At 44.3% G+C, this 12806-nt stretch overlaps 1 protein-coding gene across 1 annotated transcript in view; it reads right to left on the bottom strand.

The window, feature by feature from the left end:
• The window catches only part of LOC126144504 (UDP-glycosyltransferase UGT5-like), a 142869-nt gene that overhangs the window by 78195 nt on the left and 51868 nt on the right, over positions 1–12806 (bottom strand). The window contains exon 3 of the mRNA XM_049915495.1: positions 6570–6748. Coding sequence (XP_049771452.1) covers positions 6570–6748 — 179 coding nt within the window. The remainder of the gene's footprint in view (positions 1–6569; positions 6749–12806) is intronic.

Below are 12806 nucleotides of genomic sequence, written 5' to 3'. Positions count from 1 at the left end.
TACATCGCCTGCAGCGCCTTTCCGGCTCTCATGAATACACCCGTTGAACCCTAGACGACTGGAAATCTCTGGCCTGGTCAGATGAGTTCCGATTTCAGTTGGTAAGAGCCGATGGTAAGGTTCGATTGTGACATAGACCCCACGAAACAGTGGACCCAAGCTGTCAACAAGGCACTGTTCTAGCTGCTGATGGCTACATGATGGCTGTGTTTATGTGGAATGGACTTGGTCCTCTGGTCCAATTGAACCGATCACTGACTGGAAATAGTCGACATAAAAGTTTTCTGGGTTTGGTACCGCGTCATAATGTACAAACTACTGCTGCTGGAGAAAAACCAACGTTTCGGCCACGATTGCAGCGGCCTTCTTCTGGGTCTAATGGAGTTATCTTCGGCTACTTGGAGACCATTTGCAGCCATTCATAGATTTCTTGTTCCGAAACATGTCACCAAGGCAACAATTGGTCGCGATTGGTATGAAGAACATTCCGGTCAATTCTTCCAACATGAATCACATCGAACATCTATGAGACGTAATGTAGAGGTCAGTTCGTGCACAAAATCGTGCATCGGCAACACTTGCGCAATTATGGACGCCTATAGAGGCGGCATGGCTCGATATTTCTGTAGGGGACTTGCAACGATTTGTTAAGTCCATGAGACGTCGAGTTGCTGCACTAAACGGCGCAAAATGAGATTCGTCTTGATGTTATCAGGTATCCCATAACTTTCGTCACCCCAGTGTATTCCACTCAAATTTATAAGTTCTGGACCGGTCGGGGTGGCCGAGCGGTTGTAGGCGCTTCAGTCTGTAACCGCGCGACCGCTGCGGTCTGCCTCGGGCATGGATGTGTGTGATGTCCTAGGTTAGCTAGGTTTAAGTAGTTCTAAGTTCTAGGGGACTGATGACCTCAGATGTTAAGTCCCATAGTGCTCAGAGCCATTTGATTTGAACCGTAGCAGCCCCGGCAGTCAGTGAACTCATCACGACGATTACGGAGATGGTCATCGAAAGCTCGAGCATTTTATTCGAATTGACGCGGCTGGAAAACCGAGAGCATTTTATTCAGTACAGCCTATAAACTGTTCTCCAAGATTCCCCAGGAAAGTTTCGAATCACATCTAAAAGAGGTAAAAGATCAGAAAAAAGTGGGATTTATGAAGAACCGATCCGTCACTGGTCATATATTTGTGTTAAAAGAAACAGTATCAAAATATTTGGAATACAGCTAAACAGTGGAACCATTATAAGTTCTGGAATCGAGATAATCTTGTCAATAGTGTATTTAACAGTCTGTGTGTTACATTATTAATCTATTCACACCAACACTGAATAAGGAAAAATCAAATTAAGAAAAATTATCATCAAAAACCATTTACAAGATGAAAACATTTTGAAACCAGAGGTATCGGTAAGTAACACAAATTTGGCTCGCCCTGTTGGCCGCGCGATCTAACGCACGGCTTTCCGGGCGGGAAGGAGCGCCTGGTCCCCGGCACGAATCCGCCGGCGGATTAGTATCGAGGTCCGATTAGCCGTCCAGTCTGTGGATGGCTTTTAGGTGGTTTTCCATCTGCCTCGGCAACTGCGGGCTGGTTCCCCTTATTCCGCCTCAGCTACACTATGTCGGCGATTGCTACGCAAACAAGTTCTACACGTAAGCGTACACGACCATTACTCTACCACGCAAACATAGGGGTTTCACTCGTCTGGTGTGAGACGTTCCCTGGGGGGTCCACCGGGGGGCCGAACCACACAATAACCCTGGGTTCAGTGTGGGGCGGTGGAGGGTGAAGTGAACTGCGGTAGTCGTCGTGGGGTTGCGGACCACTGGGGCTGCGGCGCGGATGGAGCCTGTCCGTCGTTTCTAGGTCCCCGGTTGACATAACATAACACAAATTTCCATTTTAAAGTCAGGGAAAATTCTTAAGACGTTAAAGAAACAGTTCATTTGAAATTATCTCGTATTCCGTGGTATAAGTCTTCTTCCGTTTCAAGGTACGAGATGTTGCACGACCGACAAAGTTTCGCTTAACCGTCCACACGTTATGTAACGTTAAAAAGATACAGCATATTACTCATGGTAAAAGTCTGTAACTAAAGAATTAACAATAGCCTCCAAATAGATTTAATATATTATACAGCAATTACGTATCTAGACCTCACAATATTTATAAACGCTGCGTAAAACACTATTATGTGGGCAACATATCGTGGCAGATGTCAGGGACCGCAAACAAACGAGAACTTAAGGCTAATCCAAGGGAGATGATGTGGTGCGGGTGAATAAGCCCCGTCTCCCTCACGAAGGGCTACCATCCTACGTCCGTGTTGTGTGATTCCACGAAAGCAGACCTGACTGTCATTACGGATCAGTGACTCCTTTTGTTGTGGTGAGAGTCGCATAGAAATTCGTTTAAGAACCAGGCTTAGTGTGGTGTCACCGCCAGACACCACACTTGCTAGGTGGTAGCTTTAAATCGGCCGCGGTCCATTAGTACATGTCGGACCCGCGTGTCGCCACTGTCAGTAATTGCAGACCGAGCGCCACCACACGGCAGGTCTAGAGAGACGTACTAGCACTCGCCCCAGTTGTACGGACGACTTTGCTAGCGACTACACTGACGAAGCCTTTCTCTCATTTGCCGAGAGATAGTTAGAATAGCCTTCAGCTAAGTCCATGGCTACGACCTAGCAAGGCGCCATTGACCATTTCTAGAGAGAATCTCACTTGTATCATCAAGAACGCTGTATACAAATGATGGATCAAAGTTAAGTATTCCAGCAGCTACGTACGTTTCTTTATAGCATTCATTACGTATCCTGTTTCAGACCTAACGCCAGCCTGCGTGAGTTGACGACTGCATTTCGGCCTCCTCTAAATTAGTGTGCCTTGTGTTGGCTAATCTGCCGACACAACACTTAGTACATCACTCACTTTAAAATAAGAAAATAAAACAAGCAATCCATATCGCAAAGTAAATTGGAGAACTCACAGAATTTGGTAGTGGCTACAGCGCAATTGTTTGCTGTGGTTGGGAGTGGTAGTTCAGGTCCGACCTCTACGGGTATCTTATACAACCATACACCGAACCACTCCCCACCTACAACCGCCACGATATGGTCTTTGCATAATACCTCGTGTATCACAACAGAAAAAACGGTAGAAGAACTAGAAACTGCTTATGGTGGTCTCTAGTACGCTATACAACATGTGATTCTGTAAACGGTTTCTAGACCGAAACTTCGACTGGGAAATTACATGTTCCTAGGTGCACTATCGTTTTGGTAGAACACTCTGCCCTACTACAAATAGGGCGCAGTATTTAAAGATTTAAAAATACTTTCCTTGAGTAATTTGATTGTAATCAAGTAAATATTTAAAAAAACTAGTTTTTAATTTCAATTGAATGAACCAATAAACAAGACCACTTCAGCTGCATGATAAGCCCTTATCTCTGATCCAACTAGTTTCGCAGCGTCAGAGCCACGGCTTCAGGGATAAAGATTTATTTCATAATCTATCCCAAGTGATAAGCAGCAGATAACCCAGTTGCGATAAAACTGTTTAACCGTCAAGAGATCGGTAGCCCAATTTAAAACAGAATAGAGTACAGGGAACTTCATCCCAATACAGGAAAACTAAGGCTTGACATCGGTGTGACAACATGAGGTCCGCAGTGACCAATTAGTTCGTTTAGGCCTTAGTTTTTCGGTATCGAGATGATTTTCCCTGCATTCGCTCTGTTTTAAATTGGACTCACGACCTCTTGACGGTTAAAAAGTTTTATCACAAAAGGACAAAGAATGTTGGGTCATCTACAACTTACCATTTGGAATAAATTATGAAATAAATCTGTATCCCTGAAGACGTGGCTCTAACGCTGCGAAACTAGTTGGATCAGAAATAAAGATTTAGCGTATAGCTAAAGCAGTGTTATTCATCGTGACTCAGTTACAAAATTTTCTGGAGTGCACGTGTTGGTCTAAAAGCTACTGTGTTCACTGATGTCGACGCTAAACATGTACATACGAGGGTTGGAACTTTAATAGTGGCAACTATTTATTTACAGCTCGTACAAAGTAGAGACGTGTTTCAAAGATTTACTGACCTTCAAAGTAGTCACCAGCGTTTTGTATAACCCGTTGCCAGCGATGTGGAAGTCGTAGGATACTCTTAGAAGTGCCAGTTGGGTTGACAGTTCGAGCGGCGCGGTCTATTGCCGGACGAATTTGTAGCAGTTCTGAATCGAACGCCATGAAGTGTTTCCTTCAGTTTAGAAATCGAGTTGAACTCACGAGGGCTTAATTCAGGGGAGTATAGTAGGTGGTATAGCACTTAGCTGCCTCATCACTCAAACAAATCAGTAACAGCTTCCACTGTACATGCTTGAGCATTGTCCTGCGAAATGATGGTAAGATCTTGCAGAAGGTGTCATCACTTCTGTCTCCATGCTGTTCATTTTTGGAGCACAACCTACGACCAGCTTAGAGACAGAAGTGATGCCACTCTCTGCAGGACCTGACCATCATTTCGCAGGACAATGCTCAAGCACGTAACAATGCAAGCTGTTACTGATTTGTTTGACTGATGGGGCAGCTAAGTGCTATACCACCTACTATACTCCCCTGAATTAAGCCCTCGTGAGTTCAACTCGATTTCTAAACTGAAGGAAAACACTTCATGGCGTGCGATTCAGAACTGCTACAAATTCGTCCGGCAATAGACCGCGCCGCTCGAACTGTCAACACAACTGGCACTGCTAAGAGTATCCTACGACTTCCACATCGTTGGCAACGGGTTATACACAACGCTGGTGACTACTTTGAAGGTCAGTAAAACTTTGAAACACGTCTCTATTTTGTACGAGCTGTAAATAAATAGTTGCCACTATTAAGGTTCCAACCATCGTAAGTCATGTTAATTGACTTGTGCCACATCATTTCGATAAAACAATGTTTCAGTTGCTCTATGGTACTTGTAACTAACTAACTGACTAAACGTCTACTAACAACAAATACAGTAGCTCTAAGCTGTAGTAAAACTAGAGGGCTAGCTTTCTTTACCCAGAATATCAGTTCCTTATTAACTTACTCGATTAAATGTCAAAGCATTAGGCAGTATAGTAATAGTCTATTGTTAATACAGTACACAGATGAGATTTCTAAGATACCTTTTCTAATTTTAATGTGTACCTTTACTCGTTATACAACTCTGAAGGCTCTGCTTCTTGCTGGGATCTGCGGAACATGGTGCGTGAATGAAAGAACGAATGAATGAAATCCTTAGAATTTCATTCAAATCCTCCATAGGGTCGCAGGCAATGACAAATTTCTAACCTGGGAGAAACCTATTTAGGGACGTGATTCCACTTATGCAAAAATGACGGAAAAATAAACATTTCAAATTAATTTTTACACATGTACGATGTAGGTAAAATAGCGAATTTTTTACAGTGACAATTGCTATTCAAAAATTTGTATGAAAGGACGTACCTAGCAAAGGCAGAGGATGACATTTGTTCCTCATCTCGCACCCCAACCCTACAACTAGAAAAGAGAAACTTCTCAAACTGAACTCTTATCTACCTTACCAAACAGAGCTATCTGAGCCGTGTCGGCTTTTTTTCTTTCACAAATTCCGCGCCTGTTCCGCATTAATTCGCAGCCGCGGTATACAGGGTGGTCTACTGATAGTGCCCGGGGCAAATATCTCACGAAATAAGCATCAAACGAAAAAACTATAAAGAACGAAAGTCGACTACCTTGAAGGGGGGAAACCAGATGGCGCTATGGTTGCCCCGCTAGATTGCGCTGCCATAGGTAAAACGGATATAAACTGCGTTTCTTTTAAAATAGGAACGCCCAGTTTTATTACATATTCGTGTAGTACGTAAAGAAATATGAATGTTTTAGTTGGGCCAGAAATTGTTTATCTTGGTATATAGAGTGTTTTTTAATGATAATAAAATTCGTCAAATGGTGAGTGATGAGTACTTAAAACCGTTGCCCAGTCCTTTCACGCGTTTGGTTAAGCCGCATTCTGGAAGGTGAGATTTCAGATCACTTCAGTATCATTTTGGAGAAAAATAATATGCCATGGACATTGACTGGCAGCACGTCCGTGTCCAGCTCAGATACTGGGAAGGTTCTTGCTGGTAGGCTGTATGACTGTATCGGAAAAAAATAAATTTCATACGTCATTTCGGTGGCAGATGGGTTTGCAGAAATACACTGGTCATTATTGTTTGATTCCCTTCCTTGCTATTTATCGAGGCAAAAACAGGTCACTGCCGTTTTTTAAGTGTCAAAAGATAATTTAAGTGAAACAATTAAAAATAGCAGCTTCAGTAAAAGATACATTTCGCTGTAATATATAAATTATCATCTTGTAATTCTCAACAACCAGCCTTTTGCCGTACTAAAGAATGTAGGAGCAAACTGACTTTTTCCGAGGAGCCCCAACAGGAAAAGCGTAGAAAAGCGAGATGCAGACCAAGCTACGTGTGGAGTTACGGCGCTAATGTAAGTAAGCGTCTCTGTTAATGTAAATTATGGCAAATACTCACTTGATGAAGTCTTGTACAGCGGGTTCGCTAAGCTGCCAACGAACAAAAGTTCTTGCAGGCTCTCGAATGAGTGGGAGGGACTCCACAGGCGTCTGCCTAGCCGCCTGTACCAGGTCCACTTCCTTGAATATCTTGTAGCCTACAGATAGGTCGATCTCCGTCAGGTTTTCGTGCAACATCTGTGAATGAAACGGAAGAAAATGTAAAAAAGAAAAAAATGCTAAAATTAGATTTAGGGGAAAAAATACTGGAAATGTTAAAAGGTTACTACTAAAAGGACAATATAAAAAAATTATTGGGCTGCTGAATAAGTTCGCAGCGTTTTAGTAAGTACCATGAACACAACAGATACATATAATAGACTTGAGTCATCAATAAAGTATTCACCTTCACTGTCTACAACAGTCTGCCAACGATGGGATAACTTTCCTGTCCTCCGAATGTAGAAATCATGTGGTTTTCAGGCGAAGAACTCGTCGAGCCATGTTCGGAACGCATTATAAGTTCCTTGGAGGTTATTCGATAGAGAGCAGAAAAGGTGAAAATCTGAGGGCGCAAGACCAAGCGAATAAGCTGGGTGCGGAGTGACTTCCCAACCCAAGACCCGTCGCTCTAGCAGAATGCGGGCGGCCGTTATCGTGGAGTAACACCATTTCACGCAGTCTTCCTGGTCTTTGTTATTGTGTTGGGTCTGTAAGACGTATCAGTTGTCGGCAATAGGTGACAGCAGTGATGGTCACACCTCCGGGAACCAATTCGTAGTACATCACAACATCGCTGTTCTACCAGATACATAACATTATTTTGTGGCCGCGCAGGCATTCGTACGGGGAGATGCTGCTTTGCTTGGACACAACCATTCCTTTCTTTTCGTTTTGCTAGCACAAAACACCATTTCTCGTCACCACTAACGATACAGGATAGGAATGGTCGGTGTTGTTCACGAACCAACTGATGACGAGCAAGCAGAGATGTTTATATGACCATCCACTGATTTTTCTGATTTTGGCTTGGAGCATGCGGTACCCCTACACCCGATTTTTGAACCTTCCCCACTGCAAGCAAACGTCGCACGATGGTGATATGGTCATGTTTCATGACATTTGCCGGTTCTCGAGAACAGCGACGTAGCCAATTGTGCCTTAATGCGTTTAAACAATGTTCGTCAAACCCGGAAGGTCCTCCTGAACGTGGAGAGTCATTAATTTGAAAACGATCTTCCTTAAAACGAGAAAACCATTTTATTGCTTTGCTCTGTCGAATGGCATTATCACCATACACGGTGTAAATCTTTTCGGCTGCTTCCGCTGCTGTCACCCCTGTACTGAAGTCAAACGGAAGAATATGTCGGAAATTGCCAGATTTCCCCACTTGGCACTCCATTTACTAGCGTACACAGCTCTAGTCACTATCTTAAAATGACATAATGATAATATGTAAAGCCGGCCGGAGTGGCCGAGCGGTTAAAGGCGCTACAGTCTGGAACCGCACGACCGCTACGGTCGCAGGTTCGAATCCTGCCTCGGGCTTGGATGTGTGTGATGTCCTTAGGTTAGTTCGTTTTAAGTAATTCTAAGTTCTAGGGGACTTATGACCACAGCAGTTGAGTCCCATAGTGCTCAGAGCCATTTGAACCATTTTTTTTTGATAATATGTAAACTCTAATAGGAACAATAAACTACAAATAAAAAATGACAATCGGAATAGCAACATGCGAAACAAAAACGCTACGAACGTGTACACACTTTTTGATCCGCAGACTCTTCTCTGGTTTTAAGTTCGTACAAATGTCACCATTCCAGAAAGCATTATACGGAGCGCTCTAAAATCACACATGAAATTGGAGAGATTCATTCTAGTAATATTCTACGCCAGCTGACGGTGTTATGTCGTAATCAGTCACAGCAGGATAAAGTGTTATTTATAATTAGCTTCTAATACCACCAAAAAGATCTTTCACACAACATATCGAAACTGTTGAGTACAATTTAAAGATGATTTTAAAGAAGGTAAAGTTGACCTATGGGTTTTGGTCTTCTTGTGCACTGGAATGGACGGTGGGTCGAGGTCGAGGCGAGGATGCTGGCCAGTGGAGGCTTCAGTGAAACAGTAGTAACAAGGAAAGTTCTTTGTGATGACTCATGTACCTGCAAATGGAAGACACGGTGCAGCGGCCATGCCCCTCTCGGCAAGTGGCCGCTCACTACATATGTGGCGTTGTCAGCAGCTACCCTGTTTGTGGCGGTAACGTGCACCAAGTATTGCTGACACCACTGTCCATCTTAGCCATCAGCGACCCAGTATGGCAAGCTGCGTGACAGACTGACAGTATCGGCAGGGCTGCTGGTGGCCGGAACGTTGGCAGGGAAAGCCGGCCTCTCAGTGAGAAGTTCCGTACGAATGTGGTGAGAAGCCACAGCTCCCGCACCAGAGGGGTGAGATATGCAGTTGCACTGACCATGGGCTGACACACAGCCCCTTGGGCAGGAATCTGCTAATGCCGCAGTGGACCAAGAAGAAGCCTCCTCAGTGGTATTGTAGAGGACAAGGGGTTACTTTTAGGAAGTATGGTGCGAAATTGTGAGTTAGTGTGTTTCAGTGCAAGATGCGCCAGCCTCGTGGCAGACGGCGGACGAAGGCTCGCCGGCGTGTTATGCAGGTGACACAGTTTTGCAAAGAGCGTCAGTATGTTTGTACGTGCACGGCAGCCATCAACAGCCAGAATGCAGGATTAGCAGAATTATGCAGGTGCGGGCTGCGTGTGGCGCTGTTGCGTTAGCCAACTCATCGAGAACATTCGAATAAACACGCCGCCGCATAACTGGCGGATTCAGCAGTGGTCTGCACTATTTAAGGGCATCAGAGGTGGGCATCGGCATTTGTTTCGACCGATTGGGCGTTCGGTCACTGTCACGTCGTCGTCATCAGTGTCACTGTCCCCGAGGACCGGCCGGCAGAAGGCGTTGCCCGCTGCTGCACCGGCGACTCCCGGCGTCGTCACAAGCTGCAGCATCTGCAGGAGGCGTGCTGGGCTGGGCCTTGTGCTGCTAACCTCCTACCACCTGCGCAGCCACTGACCGAGCGTGGCGTCGCGTTCCCTGGGCTGCCTGCATCAGCAGGTCTCCACCACGGCACGAGCGGTGGGGCTGAGCTACCGGAAAATGTATTGGGAGAACGAACAATAAAGGGGAAGATTGCCAAAAATAGCCACCTTCTTCTACCCAGCCATGTCCTACAACCCCGACCACGTCACCCGCTCCGGTCATCCTATTACAGTATCGCCCAAGGAGAGGGATCAGTTCCAGGAGATGACACTGACATAGTGAAGGCCCAAACTCATAGCAGCTGCTGGGTGGTCAAGTCCCCTCGTCACCCAGAGTGCCCCCCCCCTCCCCACCAGGCACTACCGTACTGCTCTTACTTTCAATTAATTTGGTGAGTTGATGTATAAGTCAGTAGTGATGTGGTAACGCTCCGAATCATGTACAGCACAACAATTCCATGGCCTGAAGGTACACTAATTACCTGACTCGGTATGACAAGGCAACACCTTTCTGCGGTGCCTCCAGGAATGCAGTGTGCACCCTGGCCAGTCTCAGAATAAAGAAGCAACTTCGTTGCTGCAAGCACCATGTCAACATACCATGCCCACCAACTGACTGGCTTTCGCAGTGCTTTTGCCACCAAGCTTCCACAGAATGGCTAAAAGACTGTTGTACCAGGTACACAGCAGAGAAAAGCAATTTATGGTACAATTTAAAGCAGGCTCATCCAAGAATTGCGCCCCGCGCGCGCCAGGCAGTGTAGTTCAGCGCCCCGTCCGCGACCGTGTGTCGCTAGTGTCGCCATAGGGGAGAGAGAGAGAGAGAGAGAGAGAGAGAGAGAGAGAGCTGCGGAGCGAGTGAGACCGCACAACACTGCTCTGCAGTGGACTATCCCACAGTCAAGAGTCAACGCAAACAAAATAACAGAGGAAGCGCACCTCTGTAAAAGAGGCCGATGAGCGGTAAATCAAGCAAACCATTTACCGTTCAGGTAACAACTAGTGTTCGTGTGTCACAATTACTACCCAAAGCTTTAGACAACAATATCCAAAACAAGAATCGAAGAACATCTCAGTTGTTTCCCACCCAGAGGCTCATTCTATTAGTACTACACATGCACACTCGTCATATGCACAATATGCATCTTCTGAAAATTATATCAGTTTCTTAAATGAACTAGAGTCATAAATATTCTATTTTAGAAATAACTTTATGTAAGGGATATAGAGTCTCATTCTTACTGTTAGCAGTTACAAGTAAATATTTTTTGTTGTACTTCGTGCTACATTTCTTTGTATCTCTTATCAGAGTTTAGAAATCGGATCCTTAGTTTGCTGTTTTGTACGTAATAATTTTAACTGACCAAGTTTGAAATCTTATTAAAAAATAGAATTAAGGTTATAAAGCTCTTTAATTCTTACAGTCAACATTATTGTAGAAGACAATTAACATTTTAAACTTTTTTCTTTTCGAGGAAACGGTTTTGTCAATGTTTGGTACAATATTCCCTGAGACTGATAACCTCAAAGAAATAGTCAAATTTTTATCGCCAAGTAATGGACGGTTCTTAGTTTTAGCAAGCTTTAAAAGAGAGAAAAAGCGCTCAGAGATATACGTGGAACCAAACATTGAGATAACTTAGGCCGCGTGCTTGTGCAAAAGAGGATATTTCTCTCGTGGAAGACAGCTGTAAAAGTCATCCAAAGTCTTACACAAGAGAAAGCGGTCCTTCAGGCGGATATCACACTGCAGGTCAATCAGCTCTAGCTGAAGCACATGTGAGACGTCCTATGCCGAAGGGAAAACGGGTGAACAAATATATCTAAGGCCGATTGAAGCTCACTTATCTCCAAAAATCTGTTTTCAAACCGTTCTTGTAATTCGCAAATGATTGCAACATAATCTGAAAAATCCACATCTTCTTTAACGCTATCTAGTGCAAGCAAGTGTCCACAATTCTCCTCACGCAATTGTTTTTCCCACCATTTTTTTTTAAAAAAAAGCTTGAGTCGTCTGCACTAAATCAACGATATAGTGATTTTCGCGTTGGAGTGAAATGTTCAAAGTGTTTAAATGACCAGCAGAGTCGCTCAAAAAAGCCAAATTCGCCACCTACTTAGGATCACAAAGTAATTCTTCTGGACGTCCTTTCATTTCCCAAAAGGTATTTATTTCACCCCTCGAGGAGAAAAACCGATGAAGCACCTGTCCTCCGCACAGCCATCTTACTTCGGCGTGGTAGAGGATGTCCGGGTATTCCGCTTTGATCTCAGCCGGAAATTCTTTAAATTGGCGATGTGTGAGTCCATGCGAGTGAAGATAATTAAGCGTTCGAATAACTGTGTCCATAACATTTTTTTATGTTGACAATCTTCGCACAAAGTGCCTCCTGGTGTATCAGACAATGGACTGCCGCGAATAAGAAACAGCCAACTTCAGCCATTTTTGACTTCACGTAACTCAGAAATCCAGTGCGTATCCCTCGTAGCGCAGGGGCTCCATCCCTTGTTACACTGGTCAGGCGTTCCCATTTTAAACCCATTGACTCTAACACGTTTTCCACGGCTAGAAAAATACTCAAACCCGTGGTTGTGTCTTTTAATAGCAGAAGATCGAGGAATTCTTCTGTGACACGCAGATTGTCGTCGACGCCGCGAATGTATATGACGAGCTGAGACATGTCCGCAACGTCCGCGGACTCGTCAAGAGCGATAGAAAGTGAAATGAAGTTTGCCGCTCTCTCCATTAATTGCTGCTCCATATCTGAGACCATATCTTCGATTCTGTGAGCAACAGTTTGAAGCGAAAGAGCTATTTTTTCAAATTTTTCCGTGAGGTCTGGTGGACAAATACAAGCCGCCGAGTCGACCAGGCAATCCTTGATGAGATTCCTAGCAGCAAAGGGTTTCCCCGCTTTCCCAATTCTCAGCGATCATTTGTAAGTTGCGCACAAACTTTGCCCACCTGTTTCCTGCTCGTACCACGCCAAAGAAGAACATACCATTAATTTTGTACAATCCTGTTTTTAAAACACGTTTATCACTTTAACAATTAATTGTTTCATTCATTGAAACTCAAATAAAAACATAACAGAAAAGATTGGTTTTAGATTCGATTTCCCCCAGTTCCGCTGGAAAGGACAGCGATGTGTGGTCGCAAAATAAATTTTTATCTATTGCAATATTTGCGTACA

Source organism: Schistocerca cancellata, chromosome 2, assembly GCF_023864275.1.
Source record: "Schistocerca cancellata isolate TAMUIC-IGC-003103 chromosome 2, iqSchCanc2.1, whole genome shotgun sequence".
NCBI lineage: Eukaryota > Metazoa > Arthropoda > Insecta > Orthoptera > Acrididae > Schistocerca > Schistocerca cancellata.
The sequence above is the reverse complement of the archived record's forward strand: the minus strand, read 5'-3'. Positions and strand labels throughout refer to the sequence as shown.